Source organism: Andrena cerasifolii, chromosome 3, assembly GCF_050908995.1.
Source record: "Andrena cerasifolii isolate SP2316 chromosome 3, iyAndCera1_principal, whole genome shotgun sequence".
NCBI classification, from domain to species: Eukaryota; Metazoa; Arthropoda; class Insecta; order Hymenoptera; family Andrenidae; genus Andrena; species Andrena cerasifolii.
Window position 1 is genome coordinate 6,716,799 of NC_135120.1, and position 18,135 is coordinate 6,734,933.

The 18,135-nt window shown below is 39.7% G+C and overlaps 1 protein-coding gene across 1 annotated transcript; it reads right to left on the reverse strand.

The window, feature by feature from the left end:
• Positions 1 to 1,514: 1,514 nt before the first annotated feature.
• On the reverse strand, positions 1,515 to 12,870 carry LOC143367047 (farnesol dehydrogenase-like). Its single transcript, XM_076808662.1, has 5 exons — positions 12,531 to 12,870; positions 5,022 to 5,148; positions 3,840 to 3,972; positions 2,978 to 3,121; positions 1,515 to 2,875 (listed from the first exon to the last, which is right to left on the reverse strand). The coding sequence occupies exons 1-5, from the start codon at positions 12,823 to 12,825 to the stop codon at positions 2,819 to 2,821; spliced, it is 756 nt and encodes a 251-aa protein (XP_076664777.1). The 5' UTR covers positions 12,826 to 12,870; the 3' UTR covers positions 1,515 to 2,818.
• Positions 12,871 to 18,135: the final 5,265 nt, after the last annotated feature.

The window sequence follows — 18,135 nt, forward strand, 5'->3', positions numbered from 1 at the left end:
CGAATTTGCGTCGATTTATGATACCTGAACATGAGTGAGTTCCAAAATTCTTGATTCTTGTGACAGACACTGATTGTAGCTTTCGATTATTGTGACTGATACCAATTATGTAATGAAACTTTTATAATGTAACTATGAATTCTTGTAATGTTTTCCTAAAATTTATGCAATAGGAAATTAAATCAATATTAATCATGTAGATATGGAATTTGTTTAATATGGAGTACCATGCCGCGAAAAGGATTGAAATTGGATTAGATTGATATTTGTTGACAAATGTCCAAATTGTGAGATCCTTATGCTTATGAATAAAAGCTGTTGTAGAGATAGTTTTCTATAAAAGGAGTGAAAGATCCTTTATCTATCTCACACCGTAGATAAAATATTTGCGAAATGATTGATCTTGATAAAATTCATTGATTTGTTTCGAGGAATTATGAGCGTACTCATAGACGATTCTACAGTTGCCTAAAATGGGATAGCATATTGTAGTTTACAATTAAGTATGCTTAATGAGAAAAGTGAACGGTAATTCCTTTCAGGGATAAAAATTACAAGTTAAATAAATTAAAGAGGAGCAAGACTATTGATTTGTTAGCAAATTGTTGGAGAGGCATTCATGTTTTCATCTTAACAATCGCATTAAAATGTACTGTTTCTAATTAAATATCTGTTTGAAAATGGTCAACAAGATGGTTTGACTTAAAAATAATAAAAAATTAGTTGGAAAATTTTTCAAGAGCTATACACAGAAGCAGATGGAAGTTACAGCGATGTATAAATATTTTCGAAAATGCGATTTAATCATTGTCTTTGCAATTCTTTATACAACATGTTTGCACCTTTATTAATAATTATTCAAAAATTATTCAGAGAAAAAGATATAACCTCATTTGTATATATGGTATGAGGTACTATCCACCATTTTCAATTATCTTTTGCCCACAAGTGACGTCACTTTTGCCCGTTATCTTTGCTTCACTACGACTCGTCGCTTCATATAGAGCAGGCCGTGTCTATAGGTATATATGGTCTAAGTTCTTCTCCCACTCCCCGGCTGGGGCGCGCCAGTGGCGCCGCTCCCCACACGCTAATCTGGCCCTGTTGCGTACCGCGCAACCTCATACTGGTAAGAATGCGTTTTTCACGAAATAAGGATTTAGGGTTGCTGCTAGAAGGTTGTCTGCCATGATAAATGGCGGGAGTTCAAACTTGACTCTTTTCTTAGAGGAATTATAAACTGAACTTGTGAAAGTAAAAGGAAAGACATTGTAATTGCGTTCATTTTATATTTATTATAATGTGTTAGATTTATTATATTGTCATTAAGAATATTTGTACGCGTCGTATGTTTAATTATTTAAATCATGGCCGGGGCGTTGTATGCTCGTTCAACGACAGCGAAACCAATAACATGATTTGACTTTCGATTTTTTGCCCCGCTTGAATGTAGCCCACTCGTTAAAAACCTTTTTTTTTATTTGCCGTAGAAACAGAAATAACGACGCCGGTCATTCCATTCTGGAACGTAGAACAGTCTACACGTTTATTTTGAGCTTGTTACATTTTCATTTCATTTCATCGTCTATAAGTTGTACAAATAAATATATTAACAGTTAAATTACAAGAACATAGTTTTTTCTTTATAATTGAACTGAATTGCTACTACGAAGACGCAATTCCGAGCAAAGCGGTTCTGCGCTTCACGGGCATCAACCCAGCTCCTAGGACCATCGCCGGCCGGACCGCAGGACCACGCAACAGCCCCAACCAATACTAATACACGGGACAAGTTGGAAAGTGGAACGCGTCGCGTCGGAATGAGTTAAAAGAAATTTTTCGCAAATAGATATCTCGGAAACGAAGGTCAGCTTCAACATTTGTTCTGTCCCATGCTGGCGCATACTCTGCCACGGACGCGTACTGTAGGTACGTATACGGCAGAATACATTATAGTAGTAACAGCAGTTTTTCGCGAATATCGCGGAAACAAAGGTCGATCGGCGGTAACATGTATAGGAAAAAGTTGTTCAGAATCATGTCCCCGACAGCATACTTCAAGGTCGTAAAAATCGATGAGGAAACACCTGTTCTGCATAATTACCCACCAATTTTGCATCTTTTTCCTCCTTTAATACATGTTAAGTAATTGCCAATGTTACATCGATATACATATGTATAGGTATCTCATACTTGTAACTAAGTAGGATAGTGCAACCATTGAACAAATCTTCTCAAGCGAAATTACAGTACCTACTCTACTACAAAAAGAGCTGCATTTTTTAGCAAAATGGCTGAGTGGTAGCGGCTAATAGTCTCAGATTTGTTTGCACAGATTAACGTTTTCTGCCCAGTTTCATTAAAAAATCGTTTGGCCCGATCGTAGCCTCCGCTCGTGAATGTAGTTTTCCCCAGCATGATATTCTGTCTGAAATCTCATTGTATTTAACAACAGCATACATTGCTTCTGCTCTACAAACGCAGGGTATTGAACGAAGGATTTTATAAGGAATTTAAGACGGTAGTTGTGGACCAGGCGAATGTAATTAAAGAACAAATTATTTCAGGAAAATACCATTACCGTGAATTACTGTACATTAACCTTCAGTAGAAAAACAATAGAATTCTGTATCCTTATTTTAGTTCTTCTGTCTGGTTTTGTGTTTTAGAATAATAGAACAAAGTTTTGCAACACTCTGTATAATTTAATTTTAACGCGAATGTTTGTTTCACATCATTGGTTTGCAATTGTCTAATATCCAATTATAGCTTGTAAAAAATATGGTTTATAATTTTATTGGGACAAAGTCAAATTCAGTCATTCTGTGGCTCGAGGGAGTACTCCATTCTGTGCTGTAACTGTGACCTCATGGATCTGAAAGAGATATTGAGATCGTATACATATACCTATATATGGGGCATTAATTCGTTTAAAATGTGTCACGAAATGCCTGCTCTTTACTGTATTCGTGCTTACCTCTACACGTTCCGGCGTTCCTAAAGCATAAATCACTGCATCAGCGATGTCCTTGTCTTGTAGAATATTCCGCTTCTTGGACTCCTCTTGATTCTTAATGAAATCTAATAACATATCTGTTAACACTGCTCCAGGACTAATATTCTGTTAGAAAATAAACATATTATAAATATCTTATGATTTCGTTAACTTACAGCGTAAGTAGTAATAAGTAAGTCTTACACAATGAATTGAGTCAATTACTATGAATTTATTCGTTAAATTATTATTGAGTATTATATAACATTAATTATAAAAAGTGCCATGATAAATTAATACAATCGGGGTGTTGACACGATCCATTTGAAAAAAAAGGACTTCCAAATACATTATCCTGACCATCGTAGAATGTTGTACTACAATAAGTACTAGAAAAATGAACTCTTCAAATATAGGACAGAAAATACATACTTAACAAAGCTTTTATTGTGCTATACTACTTAGGTAGGGATGTTATACCACTTGGTAATATGCAAATAAAAAGGGGGAGGGGGAGGGCACCGGAACATGTATATCATGTATATTGTAAGACAACACTGTATCAGTCATTATATTGACACTTGAAAACAGGGTTGCCAACCGGTCCAGTGCGCCGTACGGGCATATATGACGTCACTCGGCTTGGATTGGCTTAGCGTTGGTATGACGTCACGGCGTGACCAACCAAATATAAGTGTTCCCCTTCTCCTACACCGTACGACCGAAGAGAAGATATGTACGACGTCATATGGGCCAGCACACCGCCATTTATCCAGTACACCTGGCAACCCTGCATGAAAATGTCGAGACACCGAGGTGACAATTTTTCTACATTAAGTCTTACCGTAATTTTAATGGGTAATTTGGCCTGTATCATTTCGTGACGAAGTTCCGTACCCAAAGCTCTCAGACCATATTTAGTGGGGCCGTACAATCCAAGTGGTATCTGTATGGCTTCTGCGTAGAGTCCAGCTATGCTATAAATTATAGGCGTGCATACGTATAGTTACGGTTTCAAACCCTGAGACGTTAGATGTTGGAATATAATCCCTTCAAATTTTTATTTTTTCAAATCATATCATATAGCAATGCCTTGTTACTAGACCACGAATTTTGTTCGGCATTGATCTTCGAACGAGGTGTAGCACCCAATTGCCATCTGGCGCGTATGTCCAGCTTCTACTGTGCCCGGATGGAAAGAAGTCGGTCGCGAAACTCCAGGGTCCGAATATCAGGTCCGAATAGTATATCCCTATATTGGCCGGCGCGACAATGTCGACGAATACAAAGTAAGCAAACGGAACACGGGCGGGGGGAGCCAATGCGAGCGGAGAACCCCTCTTGCCCCTGTGACATTTCAACCGACTTCTTTCCATCCGCGCACAGTACGTACCGTTCAACTAAAAGATCAAACGACATACACATTTCTCCCGAAACAAGGTGACGGTTCGAGACCGAACGTCTCCTTCTTTCGAACCGGAGAATCTTTTTGGCTTGCCTTTATTGAATGAGAAAGATTACGTACAGTGAGTAAAAAAAGTATTTGGACACTTTTTAAAATCGCATAATTTTTTTAGAATTGGTCCAAACGACTTGAGTTTTTTTTAGAAGCTAGAAGGATTAGTTTGCTAAATGACGTATTTGGTCGTTTTGAAAAAAAATGTATTTGGTCGGAATAGCGAAAAAAATAGTAAAGGTCGTTTTTTTAACTTTTTTTTGTGAGCCTGTAATGAAAATTCAAAAAACCCGTTTGTAGATTGAAGTAAGTTGTATACGTGCTTAAAATTTCATCAAAATCAGTTAACGTTGCTCCGAGCTACAAACGTTTAAAGATCGCATAATAAGGTCGAAAATCGCTGATTTCGGGAATTTTCGCGATTCTCGACCTTATTCTGCGATCCTTAAACGTTTGTAGCTCGGAGCAACGATCGAACTATGTAGGTACATAGTCAGTAATTTAAACTTTATTGTTTAGCGTAAGTTAACCCTCGTAGCTGTGTTACATATGTATAAAAAAATTACATACCTGTTAATGTTGATTATATGTCCGGGTACATTACGCTTTCTGATAGACTGTGAAAATTCTCGGGCACAAATTGTTGGACCTAGTAAATTGGTTTCTAGGAGTTTAAGGTATTCCTCAGTTGGCGAGTCTGCAACACAATGTAATATATGTATAATTATAAGGCCGCGTTCAGAGTTGAGCACGAACGCGAATGAGGCAAGCCGAGGGTGGACAAATTGAGATTTTTCGTTCTGGGCGCCCCGAGGCAAGCTGAGGCAAGCTAAGACAAACTGAGGAAACTTTTATAACATCATAGAGGATACATTTTATTTATAATAACGTAAAGTAAAGAATAAATTTTTATGTAATTCATAAAAGTGTTAAAAGTGGAAGGAATGTTTTTAGGGGTCAGGACAATTTTCTTCAAGTTATGTGATTCCTCTTTCACGAAAAAAAATGTAGGTTCCTTAAAACAGATGTTTCAAAGTGCAATAAAAGGCCAGCACTTATGACATTCTCTAAAAGTCAGGTATTTGGGGACTTTGAGAATGCACACTACTCCATACTTGCCTGCGCATTTGAGAAATACGAATCTGAAAGAAAATTAATGTACAGAGTGAGCCACTAAGAACATCATCCATTGTAAAAAATCCCCAAATTCATTAACCTATACAAAGTAATCTTCAACACCGAACGAGGATGAAAATATGTGAAGAGTATCATTTGCTTTCAATTTTTCTGTGCAAAGTTATAAATTCGTCTTTTTATAGACTACAACGCAGTAGTAAAGAAAATATGTGATGCCACTGAAAATTCGTATTTCTAAAAAAAAATCATAAATAAACATGTATAGAAGGAGGCTTGTCTTTCCCTTGGTTTCGCCGCATGCCTCGGGCCGATCCAAAGTTGTCGGATCGGCCCGAGGCTTGCGGCGAACGGCCCCGGAGCTAGGGATTGTAACCCGGACTACTTTTACATAAGGAATACAAATTGCTTGTGTAAAAATAGTCCGATTTGCATGACATTTGGTATGATTTTAATCAGAAGAACGCTAGGAAGCCATTGGTGTCACTTCCATATCGATACGATAAAGAATAAAGAATTTCTTAATACGCTGCAATGAATATTTCACATTTCCACCCTGGACTGGGGGGCGCCGACCTCAATTTGCTGCGGTCGGCCGAGGATTCATACTTGTTTCAGAAAATAAATAATTCTTTATTCTTTATCGTATCGATATGGAAGTGACACCGATGGATTCCTTGTGTTTTTCCGATGAAAAGCATACCAAATGTCATGTAAATCGGACTATTTTCAACGAAGTTATCTTGAAATTATGCAAATCAATTTTTCATGTGATTTCCTTCATTATGCTCCGAATTGCGTCGTTCTTGGTGTTAGTTTCATCGGCGAAACATAAGGAATCGATTGGCACCGTTTTCGCAGAGATCTGGTGAGATATGCGGAAACGGGACATTTCGCACTTCTTAATAGGTACTCCAACCCCTTCGAGGGTCGAAATCCATAAATTAGGAGAAGCACCACGGGGGGTTGACCTCGTCACGGTTGACCAGGCGGCATCTCTTTGATCAGGCGCACCGAGAGAATCACCCTGTCTTATGTAAAAAGTTTTGCACGATTATATTTGTTATTCATTGAGTAAAAAATTCATAAAGATTGTTCATTTTTTCAGTCGGATGACCAGAGTAAGTTAAGTGGCTGTCTAAACCAGACTGTCTTATGTTACTAGTAACCCGCTCCGGGCGGATTACAATCTTTGCCCGAAGCACTTCACCGACATGCAACAGTTGTATACTCATTCTGCCTCGGCTTGCCTCATTCGCGTTCGTGTTCAAGTCTGTATGCGGCCTAGTTTAGTTTAGTTTAGTTTATATGTGCGTCGGGGTGGCGTGATGCGCAGAGGCCACAAAGGGAGAGACATGTCCTAACGGACTTGCATTATCAAAAGGCATCTCCTTAACCCGACGGGGTGGTTTCCTCGCTTCCTGACGTCGCGTCGGCTTTTTGTAGGCCCGGACTACTTGTTTGCCGCATGCCGACGGAGAGGTCTTACTCGCGAGTCCGCTTGTCATGGACGATGCGCCGATCTATCCTAGCTTCGAACAGGGTCCTACACGCATCGTCTCGAACGAGTGTACGGGTCATTGGCCGTTTTCTGCGTCGTTGCTCTGTAGCCAACTCAGTCTCGCGGGACTGTCCTAAGCGTTGATGTTAACCTATGACCAGATATTCGGGTGCCGTACCCAAGTTAGTTCCCTCGCATAATGCGTCACTCTGTGCTACTAATCCTAGGCGACGTCAGTCGGTGACGACTACTCATGCAACCCGGTTCTTGTTAAAATTGCAGTTGCAACGCAGCGGTGGACGAACGACCATAGTCGGATTTTGGACGTAGAATGTCGTATGTCACTTGTAACCCGCTCTCTGTACTAATTGGGAGCCGTTCCTTCGTGGTTACTTTCCCTTGGGATAACCGGATTCGGGTTAGGGTTAGGCAGCGGTTACAATCCCTTTTAATCTTACCGCCAAGTCCTCCCGTCAAATCTTCCCACCCGATTTTCCCGCCATAAAGGACAGTACAGCTGTCACTCCCTCATGCTCCACCAGGGGCAGGTGGTTCTTCTAACCCCTGTGCGGGCGGTTGCGTTCCCGGTGTACCCGATTCGCATGGGGACTGGCATGTGATTTTATGCAAGGCCGTCCCCGGCCACCAGAGCGTCCCTGGTGGTCCCGGGTGAGTGCATGCACCCCAAACAGAGCAGAAGATAGCCAGGGACTTAGTCTGGTTGCGAATGTATTATATTCTTCGTGACCTGGCATGCTGCTCAGAGAGAAAAATTGCTACAGTGGACGCCGTGGAGTCAAGCGTGGTCCTTCTTTGCTTTTTCCGGCCCGGCCCTGGCGGGGTCGCTAGTTATGTACAGCTAATACCACCTTGCAAGCCAAATGCTCGTATAGGCGAAAGCCTGAGGAAGAGCGCGCCCCTTCCTTTTGGGCCAAGACGGCTATACTAGATGTCACTCCCTCAAGGGATATAAAATCCCCAGGGCTCTAGCGACGCCTCAGACTCCACTCCGGAACAGTAGACACTACATCTTCACGCGATACGTATACCTAAGACTTCTCGATTGTAAAAAGCCTATTCTACACAATAAATAACGTTATTTGGGGAACACGAGTGTGTTTTCTCTACAACGTAACAACGTCACGTCTTTTGGACCGATAACTAAGCTGTTTTGACTTGTCTAACAGTTTGCAGTAGAACGCAACATTAATCATCCTACGTTCATGGCGAACATCAACGTTGCGCAACGGCGCTGGGTACAGTAGGCGCCAGAATCGGCTTCCCTTCGGAAATTTGGCAACGTTGCGTGTCACTAGGCATAACGCAGCGGTTCTAGTGACATGCAACGTTGCCAAATTTCCGAAGCGAAGCCGATTCTGGCGCCTAGTGTACTGCTTGCTCGTTCAATGTCCTAGCATCTAACAGGGCAATGACGCGACTAGACGAATCGTGCGAAGTGAGTCTAAACATGTTCACTGACTTCCCCACACTGTCGCGACAGCGCACGTTCGCATGTTCGACTGCTACAAAATAATTCGGTTTATATTTATCTGACCCTCGTACATTCCCGGGCAAAAATAACCTACGCTCCATTCCAAGAGCGGACATACGCCCCTACTTTACGACCGATCTACGCAGTTCCCACGACTCTGACATACGCGATTCGTCGTAGCACTTTCCCTGCCGGTTTCCTACCAATCAACAGTATATCCCTGCGCGGAACGAGTCCGCTCTAAAGTGGAATGCAGTGTAGTTGATTATTTCATGCTCTTATCAAACCCCTCGACTTTTTTATTACTGTTGCCTGAATAAAATGTTCAGGCATAAACAACTTATAGTCAATTTTACGCTAGAATATTATTTAATGGCATTTGTTTGCCAATTCTTTTGTTGTGAAGAAAATCTTTGTGCCGTCGAAATTATCCGGTTGTACCTTATGATCAGGAACATTAAAACTGTCAAGTGCAAATTATTCAATTATCGAGTAAATGTTGTTAAGAACTACACTGAAATATACTGTCAAGCTGCGCGAAACAATAGGGCCTAGTGAAGCGTTCAAACACTTTAGAAGACCAAACATGGTATATTTAACCCTTCGTTGACACTCTGGGTGTGAGCCACCCATAAGCTGATTTTGACGCTCTGTACCTTCTACATGTAAAATAAATACCTTTTTTCCAAAGCCGACTTGCAAACTATTTTCTCTCTGAAAATATTATATCTGAATAATAACACTGTAGATTTTTAGCTTCTAATATTGGAATTTGTAAAAGTTATAATTTTTTGAAGATTTTCTTCGCGTTTTCTCGACACATGGTAATCTAATTTTTTTTTACAAAAACTGTGATGAAATTTCATTAAAAAAACTATTGGAATACATTCTACAGACCTTAATAATTAACCCATGATTTTTTTCAAGACGATTGAATTCTTCAGATAAGAATGGCAGTCGTTTAAAAATTGTTCTGGGTGTGAGCCACCCAGGTATGTCAAAGTTGATCGAAAAAAGAGGTGTGTCAACGAAGGGTTAACAATCAGAGTACTATATAAAAAAGTTAGACGCCTCACAGCTCTACAAGTTCGGAAAAATATTAATATTATGAAAAAGACCACAGTAAAAGAGAGGTTGGGAGCAGCAGGATTACTTGGTCGAATTGCAGTTCGAAAACCAGTTTAAGAAATAAAATGAAACGACTGCAGTGGCGTACTAAAGTCAAACTGCAGAAGTACACCGAAATAAGGGTGAATCCTTAGCAGAGTGCTAATGATAACACCCAGACGAATTTCACTATTTTTTCATTGAAACATTAGTTCTAAAATTACTACAGATACACATCAATATATTTCTAAGTACCACTGTGTCCGAATATTAATGCAGCTCACTGTACATGAAAACAATACCGTCCATAAGTCAACGGACACGTGCTGCGTGTACACAAATCGTGACATTGGCACAGATTACACAGTTGTCATCGCGTTTATTACCTTACTTTGGCATAATACAAGGTGGGTAATTACGCAGAAACGGTGTTTCAGCGCAGATTTCAATGACTTTGACAAATGTTGTGAACGATAATATTTTGAACAACTTTTCTCTGTCGTGCCGCTCAGGCGCCAAAAAAATATACTTCGGTGCACGCGTAGTCCAATGTTTCTCAAATATTTTTCAGGCCACCTAAATTCTATAAAATTATTCCAACCACCCCCTGCCATGCACAGGGTTACCCATTTATTGGTTTATGACAGTAACATTGTGATAAATACAAAGGAAATAGAGAAGTATCTTAAATAGATTTTTTTTTGCGGTGCAAAATGGCGCCGGTTGTAGCGTCTCTGGTAGTTATGTGAAACAGACCAATATAATTTTTTTCAATTTATTTGACAATTCTAAAATCATGAACCTAATATGTTGTAAACATATTGCATATTTTAAAAATGTAGGCACTTCAAACAATTAAGTGTGATTTTCGCAAATAATCTGCGCTTTGTTTGTTTAAAAAAGGTGGTTAAAATTAATAATTTGATTAAATATTTTGTTTCATGTTCTCAGGAGTATTATAAACTATAAGTATGCAAATTTTGAAGTTGATCCGTCAAATAGTTTCTGAGTTATCCCCAGCGTCAATTTTGAAAACTTAGTTTCGAGAAAAACAAGTGAAAAGTGCGTTTTAGGTTAGGTCGGCGCTCGGAGGCGCGCTGACTCAACAGGCTATAGTACCGATATGTTGTTAAATTTCACCCTATAACTTTGAGAATATATTTTTTAAATGTTTTCGAAGCGATTTATGGAAAATTTTTGTTCCGATTTTTCGTCCGATTTATACGGTTTTTTCCCCTGAAGGGGGGGGGGGGTCTTAAAATCGATTTTTTACATACATCAATAGTTAAACATCACGAAAATGGGCTGTACTTCCGAATGGGACCGGTAGCCGATCGAGATGAAACTTGGTGGGTATTACGAGGGGTGGAGAAAAGCCCCAAATATAAAATTTTAGCTTCGGCAATTAATGCGTTCAAAAGATACAGGGGTAATTGTGCAATATAGGGTAGACCTTAGCGATTTTTTTTAATCACTTTACCACGGTTCCCCCTCTTAACAATATTTCTGCTGACTTAGAGTAAACGCACCAATAAATGAACACTTAAGGCTAACGAATGTACACTTTTATAAAATTATGTTTGCAGCGCGATTGATTTTACGTGCTGCAAAAATTGTTTGGATATGAAGCAGGAAATTAAAAGAAGTCTCTAATTAATTAGTTGCTTATTTTAATAATTTATTTTACTTATTTTAATATAAAATGTCCATTCACTGGTATGTGTTCATTTACTGGTACATCCACCCTATACCGACACAACGCATTCTTCTTTCCAACTTGTCCGGGGTATTAGTATTGGTTGGGGCTAGATTAGTGCGGGGGGTGGGGGGAGGCGCGCCCGCTCGCGAGCGCGTAAAACATTGTAGCGAACCGATGTGAGTTTAGCGATGCTAAAAATCAGACTGTGGTTACAAAATTTCAAGAATAAAAAATGGCAGGACGGAAGGGTTCCCGGGTAGGGGGGCCTGCACCAACATCCAAAAAAAAATTTCAAAAAAAAATTAACAATAATTTTTTATTAATATTTCGGAAACTAATAAATACCCGAAGCTACAATTTTAGATTTAGGGTCCACACCCCCTCCCCATCCCTCCCCCAAACCTCATCTCGATCGCCCACCGGTCCCTTTCGGAATAATATCCCGAAATGAGCTCCCAAAGCCGCAAAACAAAATTCGAAAAATTAAAGCGCCAGGTTACTAGAAAACCTTAAACGCGTTTTGCTCGAAACGACATTTTTACAATTGGCGGAAAATGTAACTCCAAAAATATTCAACCGATCGACTTGGTCTTGAGCATATGTAAATACCACCAAGGTGTTCCTTTAACGGTCTTCACGGTACTTTAGCCATTTGCTATACGGTGGGGAAATAGTTATTAACACAAATGTATCTGTATTAATTGAAATCCATTTGGCACAGACGCCTTTTCCTGAAACTTTCATTAAAAATGTACACTAATTCAGCTCAATAATTACTGCTATTTTCACTATTAAGAGTTTGAATGAAAGTGGTGCATTAGTATGCTCGTTGAACACCTCTCAATGTTTTCTACTCAAACCAAAATCATCCACCGTTCCATTTAAAAAACATAATGTCACCCAGATTTCGCTATGAAACATATTTTCAAAATGTTTTGTACTTCCTTACGTTGCCCGCTTGATACAGATACATTATTGTTAACAGCTTTTTCGGCATATTATCGCAACCGAATAAAAAATGGCTTGGTGTGCTGGAGCGAGCATCTTGTATACATTTTTATTTTCTACGACTTCGAGTTCGACCTAAGCGATCGTTACTTCGAAAGGAACAGAAATAAGGTGATGATTAGATGAAAAATCGTTTACCAATGACTGGCGTTCCACTGGCGGCTCCAGCGTTGTTGATAAGAATATCAGCGCCGCCTAATTCTTCTTCAACGAATTCGAACACTTTCAGGATATCTTCCTCTTTCCTGATGTCGCATTGGACGGGGTAGAATTTTTCCTTGCCGAGTGTCGCGGTTAGATCCTGAAGCTTGTCCAATCTCCTCGCTACACCAACTACCTTAACACCATGATGTACAAGAGCTTTTGCGGTAGCTGCACCGATCCCAGAGCTCGCGCCCGTCACGACTGCTACTTTTCTATTCCAACGATCCATCGTTCGCGACAACGTTCTACAGAATGATCCTAGCTGTGTAATCTGCCGCTTAGTTTGCAGTAATTCCAGTCTCCTGCTGGATGTGCTAACCAATCAGAGTGGGAGCCGTTATATCACTCAGAGTTTAGAGATTACTCCGCACGCATGCACCTAACAATGACTAACGGTGACTATTCAGTTGCTCCTCTGTTGTGCAACGTTTCGCAGCATCGTTATGCGCACGATGTAAACACGTCTCTTTGATCTTGCTGAAGGAAAAGTGCAACAGATTACACGGTACTTACTTTATACTCTGTTTTTCTGAGAATTAATTTAGAATGAATTGAAAGACGATCGTGGTGTACACTCTACCGCAAACTTTATTCACAGTGCTGAATGTGCGGTGAGTCCAGACGCTTCGTATCGCGTAGCAGTCTGCACTGACTCCTCCAGTCAAGATCATCCTTTGTGAAGCGTTGCTTCCTCTTTCCAGGCTGTTCCAACTTTCGCGCATAACTATCTTATTGGACAGTTCCTCGTCAGGGCGAGGAGTTCTGTCGCACTGATTGGCCCGTAGTCTGTAGCCTGTAGCCAGCACTCGAACGCTCGGTAACTTTCTCCGAGGGCTCGCTTTCCTCAGCTGGAGAAAGTATTACACCTTGCAGCGATGCAGCGATGCAGGTACTGCAGCTAGTAAAACTCGAGACTCACTCGAGAGATTTGTGAAGCAACACTCGCGAGAATCCAAGCCGTCAAATGTGCTCCCGATGACTTATCTAGGTCACATTCCTACACACCCCAAAATGTCACACAAGACTAATCACACTATTCGGTTTATTTAGGTAAATATTTTTGCACAGACATCTCATGTACTTGTAAAGTTAGTATGGTACTTATTTAGAAGTTTACCATCCCCACCGATTTCAGTGGGTTTTGGATATGTTATCAAGACCAAGATTCTGAACAACTTCTGTTGATTTATTCCGAAGCAACGCATTCCACTTTCCAACTTCTCCCGGGTATTAGTAGGGTAGATGTACCGTTTGTGGCCATTGCACTGTGTTTGGCTATGTGCATAATTATCTTATTTTTAAATTGTTCGCAGACCATTATTATGCGGAGAATTTCACATCATAAATATTTTGTTTAGTATACCGCCAGAAATATAAGGTTACATTTATTGTTTACACGGAAAACTATTATATTTTTTAAGAAGTGGCCAAAACTGGTACAATACCTTAAAGTGGCCACAAATGGTGCATCCACCCTATTGGTTGGGGCTAGATTAGTGCGGGGGGCGCGTAAAGCGTGATACCGAACTGATGTGAGTTTAGTGATTGGAACCAGAAACTTGCGGATGCGCGTCAACACCCCGACTCATATCGGTTCGCTACCATGCTTTACGCGCCCGCGAACGGGCGCGCGCCCCCCGCGCTAATCCAGCCCCAACCAATACTAATACCCGGGAGAAGTTGGAAAGTGAAGCGTTGCGTCGTAATAAATCAAAAGAAGTTTTTCGCAAATATCTGGGAAACGAAGGTCAGCTTCGACATTTGTTTTGTCCCATGCTGGCGCATACGCTGCCACGGACGCGTACTGTAGGTAGGTATGCGGCAGAATACCTACATTGTGTGGTAGCAGCAGTTTTTCGCGAATATCTCGGAAACGAAGGTCGAGCGGCGGTAACATGTATAGGAAAAAGTTGTTCGGAATCGTGTCCCCGACAACATATCCAAAAATCATTGAAATCGGTGAGGATGGCAAACTTCTAAATAATTACCGTTAGTATTAGTTATTGCCTGCAGCAGGGGTGGCTTTAGCATACTCGGCACCCCGGGCAAGATTATCATGGCGCCCCTCCAAGGGCACGAAAATCAATTACCAAACGGATATAAATGAATAAACGCATACAGCGGCGCCCCTACAGATTTAGCGCCCCGGGCGGTCGCCCTACAGCCCCACCCCTCCTTAAAGCCGGCCCTGGCCTGCAGCGTGTGAATAGAATTTTTATCTCTGGCATCCGCGATCGACTAGGGCAGGAAAATCAATTGAAATCAGTGTGGTTATCGTTCGTAACAGGAAAATCCATAAAAATATAATTTAACAAAATAGCATGTTTATAATCCAAATGTTGATACTTTCCATTCATTTTTCGACTTGTGAAAGTCGTGGAGAAAGAGCTATTGCAAAGTTAATTATATGCGTGGCGATATGAAGGCAGCTGCATTATATACGAGTAAATATTGAAGTCCATCAGTCCATCCAGTCATGAGATATCTTGGAAGCCTGTTTAACCTGTTTGCTGTGGTTTGGGATACGTATGTATGTATGTACGTCTCGTACCAGGTTTTGTCCTCCGACATTGCTACTGTAATGCACGCTCGAAGCGAGAAATTCCACATTTCTATGTAGATCTCTATTAACGATACTTCTGCGATTAGAAAGCTAGGTGGTGATGCATGCTTTCTGATTTCACATAGGAGTCTAGAATCGCATCCATTGCAGGGCATTAAATGAAAATCTTTCTGGTCGATTTGGGAGTTCGTGAAAATCTGGGACATTTTTTCAGGATCGGTTCTACTCACAAAAGTAATAAAAATATTTGGCATACGCAAATGTCCAATAACACTTAGTTTTGCAGTTATAAGCATTGTTATATTCCGTAAAAAAAACAGGACCGAAATGCCTACAACGGTTATGACCGATTCTATAGATATAGTAATTTGTGTTGAAGATGTTCGGAAGTTTAATTTGTGCACTATATTTAAAAGTGAGAGAGTGAAAAGAATGATATTGTTAAACTATTTTTATTTTCAACAATTGTATGTTGCAGGAAAATACGAAAGTATACGATGATTTTGAAATTTGACAGCATTTTCTAATATGTCAAGTCCTTAGTGAAAACACCTAATTTTCGTATTTGATTGTGACGTAGGTGTACGAATAAAACTACATGTTCTATATGTATCTTTTATTCATTTTTAATGGTGAAAAATAACAGATTCATCAGCTCTACAAAATAGTCTGTAAAATTGTTCCTTCTTTGATTTACGTTTAAACCTCCTTCTCGTGATGCAGTAGAATTTTAAATTTCATATAATCCATTTATGCTTAAGGGGTTGCGCCACCCTGAGGCGCTCGAAACAGCACTAAACTAGACGATTTTTTTTACTGATACTATGAGGTTGAAAATGATTTATTTTCTTCTTATGAGTACAGCATGTATTAGTGCATATATTGTATAAATACTGCACAAAAATATTAAAAAATGACCGAGTAATTTGTTCTCCCGCGAAGCTCGTCCGCCGTTACACGCGTGACTAACCTAACAAATTATAACGAACATGTTCGTCTGAAATCAAAAACCCGATGATTTTCGTGTTCCTTAATAAAATACCCACGATGTAGCATAGGGATTTGAGAAAAAAAAATTATTGCACAAATGAGAGCAAAGTGAAAAAAATTATACGTTTTTCACGTGAAAAAACGAATTTAAACCATTAATTATATACGAATGGGGTATAGGATGGAAAAACTGATATGCTACATCGTAGATAATACCATTAAGAATATGCGTGCTAAGTTTGAACTCAATCGGACCAATAGTTTTGGAGATATTTGATAGGTCATCTTTGAAAATGTAGTTTCGAGAAAAACGCAAAAGAAGAAAAGTAGAATGGTCGCTACCTGCTGCGGAATATCGACATCCGCGCCTCGTTGAAAGCCTATGACTCGGCTATTTTGGGGAATTTTTTCGTCTACAATCACTTAAATTATTCTTAAAACTTCACGTAATAAGAAAATGCAAAGAAAAAAATCGTATTTTCAAACTTTCAGGGTGGCGTAACCCCTTAAGAGATCTTCAAGCTGATAACTATCTCTACTTCGAACAAAATTGTAACGAATGCAATAACATTTTATGATGTCCACAATTGATGATACTTTAATATTCAGTGCCTTATGTAAAGCTTTCCTTTTATTGGATAGAATGCCAAACGAACATTCTATGAAACGACGACCACGATTTAATTGATAATTGAAAAGACGTTTTTTATAAGTAAAAATGTTCAAGGTCTCATTACTTTCTGTGAAGGAGCGAAAGCCTCATCTCCAATAAATACAAACGACATGTTTGGAGATTCCGTTCCAGGACCTGGTTGATTTCGTTGAATATTCATGCGATTATTTATAATTTTTTTGTAACATTCACTTTTCTCAAATATACTATTAGATTATATTACAGGAGAGGGACATATCGTACAGATATTTGTTTGACCTTGCGATGACCTTGAAAAGTCCTGCAAAGGTCACGTGCCGCCGGCATTAGCTTTATCCGATGCACACCGCGGGGAGGTTGCTCGGTCGGACTTTGTACATCATGGTGACTCTGGAAAGAGCCGATTTTGTGCCACGTAGACCTGATGCAACGAGATAAACACAATTGCAGGGACTGGTGGATAGTTAAAAGTCAATGGAGTTCGTAGATCTCACATTAGTAAATTAATAAGGTTTCTTTACACTTACCAAAGTTATTGGCGCATATTCGCCGACGGAAAGCACATCTGTTCCACCCTCTGTGACAGGAGGCATGAGCGCTTTTCCGCCACTACGTTGCCGGCACGCGAAAATAGCCTCTCGCTATTGGCACTTTCTTATTTCCGCTACGCCATCTGGTGGCGAAAATTAAAGCAGTCTAATCGGGTTAGTTGTCACCTGTTATTGGCAGTATTGGGAATTTCGACTGTTCGATGATCGATTTTGTAAAATTTAACAGACTATTTAATGACAAAAACATTGTCGCAATATTTCAATACTTGTGTGACACCAGTCCTGTAACGCGATTCACCCGATTACAGAGGTTACTTTAGTAGATGGCGCTCTCACAATATTTCCCAATACGCCTGCGATGCCGCACAGTGGTCTGGAATTAAGAATTTGGTGACATTTGTCTATAGCTTTTAACCTATGTAAATTATCGAAACGAAATTTGCGCCAAAAAATAGGAAAAAATCGTCCCGTTCTAATGATGCATAACTTAATCATTTTTACATTTATTTATTTATTCTTTTTTCAATTTTTTTTAAGTTAATTGTTATAAAAAAATTTAATAGCTGTTTAATTGGTACTTTATTCAATACTCTTTTCAGTGGTTTAAGTCGCATGTTGAGAAAAGTTTTCATTTCCAAGTTATAAGGAAAGTCGAATAGTAGAGGAAAGTAGTGAAAATTGCTTGTTTTTAAATTAAAGAGCAGTCTTGTGCGATAAAATGGCATCTTTTATTAGTAATTAATGTAAATAATCCGTTAAAAACATAATTGTGAATGCAGTATG

What these genes read in the sequence shown, in the direction of transcription:
- LOC143367047 (XM_076808662.1), bottom strand. Translation starts at nt 12,825, where the DNA reads ATGGATCGTTGGAATAGAAAAGTAGCAGTCGTGACGGGCGCGAGCTCT. An exon ending in CAGTGGAACGCCAGTCATTG is followed by an intron (nt 5,149 to 12,530) that starts GTAAACGATTTT and finishes ATTGTGTTGCAG; the next exon opens with ACTCGCCAACTGAGGAATAC. An exon ending in GAACGCCGGAACGTGTAGAG is followed by an intron (nt 2,876 to 2,977) that starts GTAAGCACGAAT and finishes TATCTCTTTCAG; the next exon opens with ATCCATGAGGTCACAGTTAC.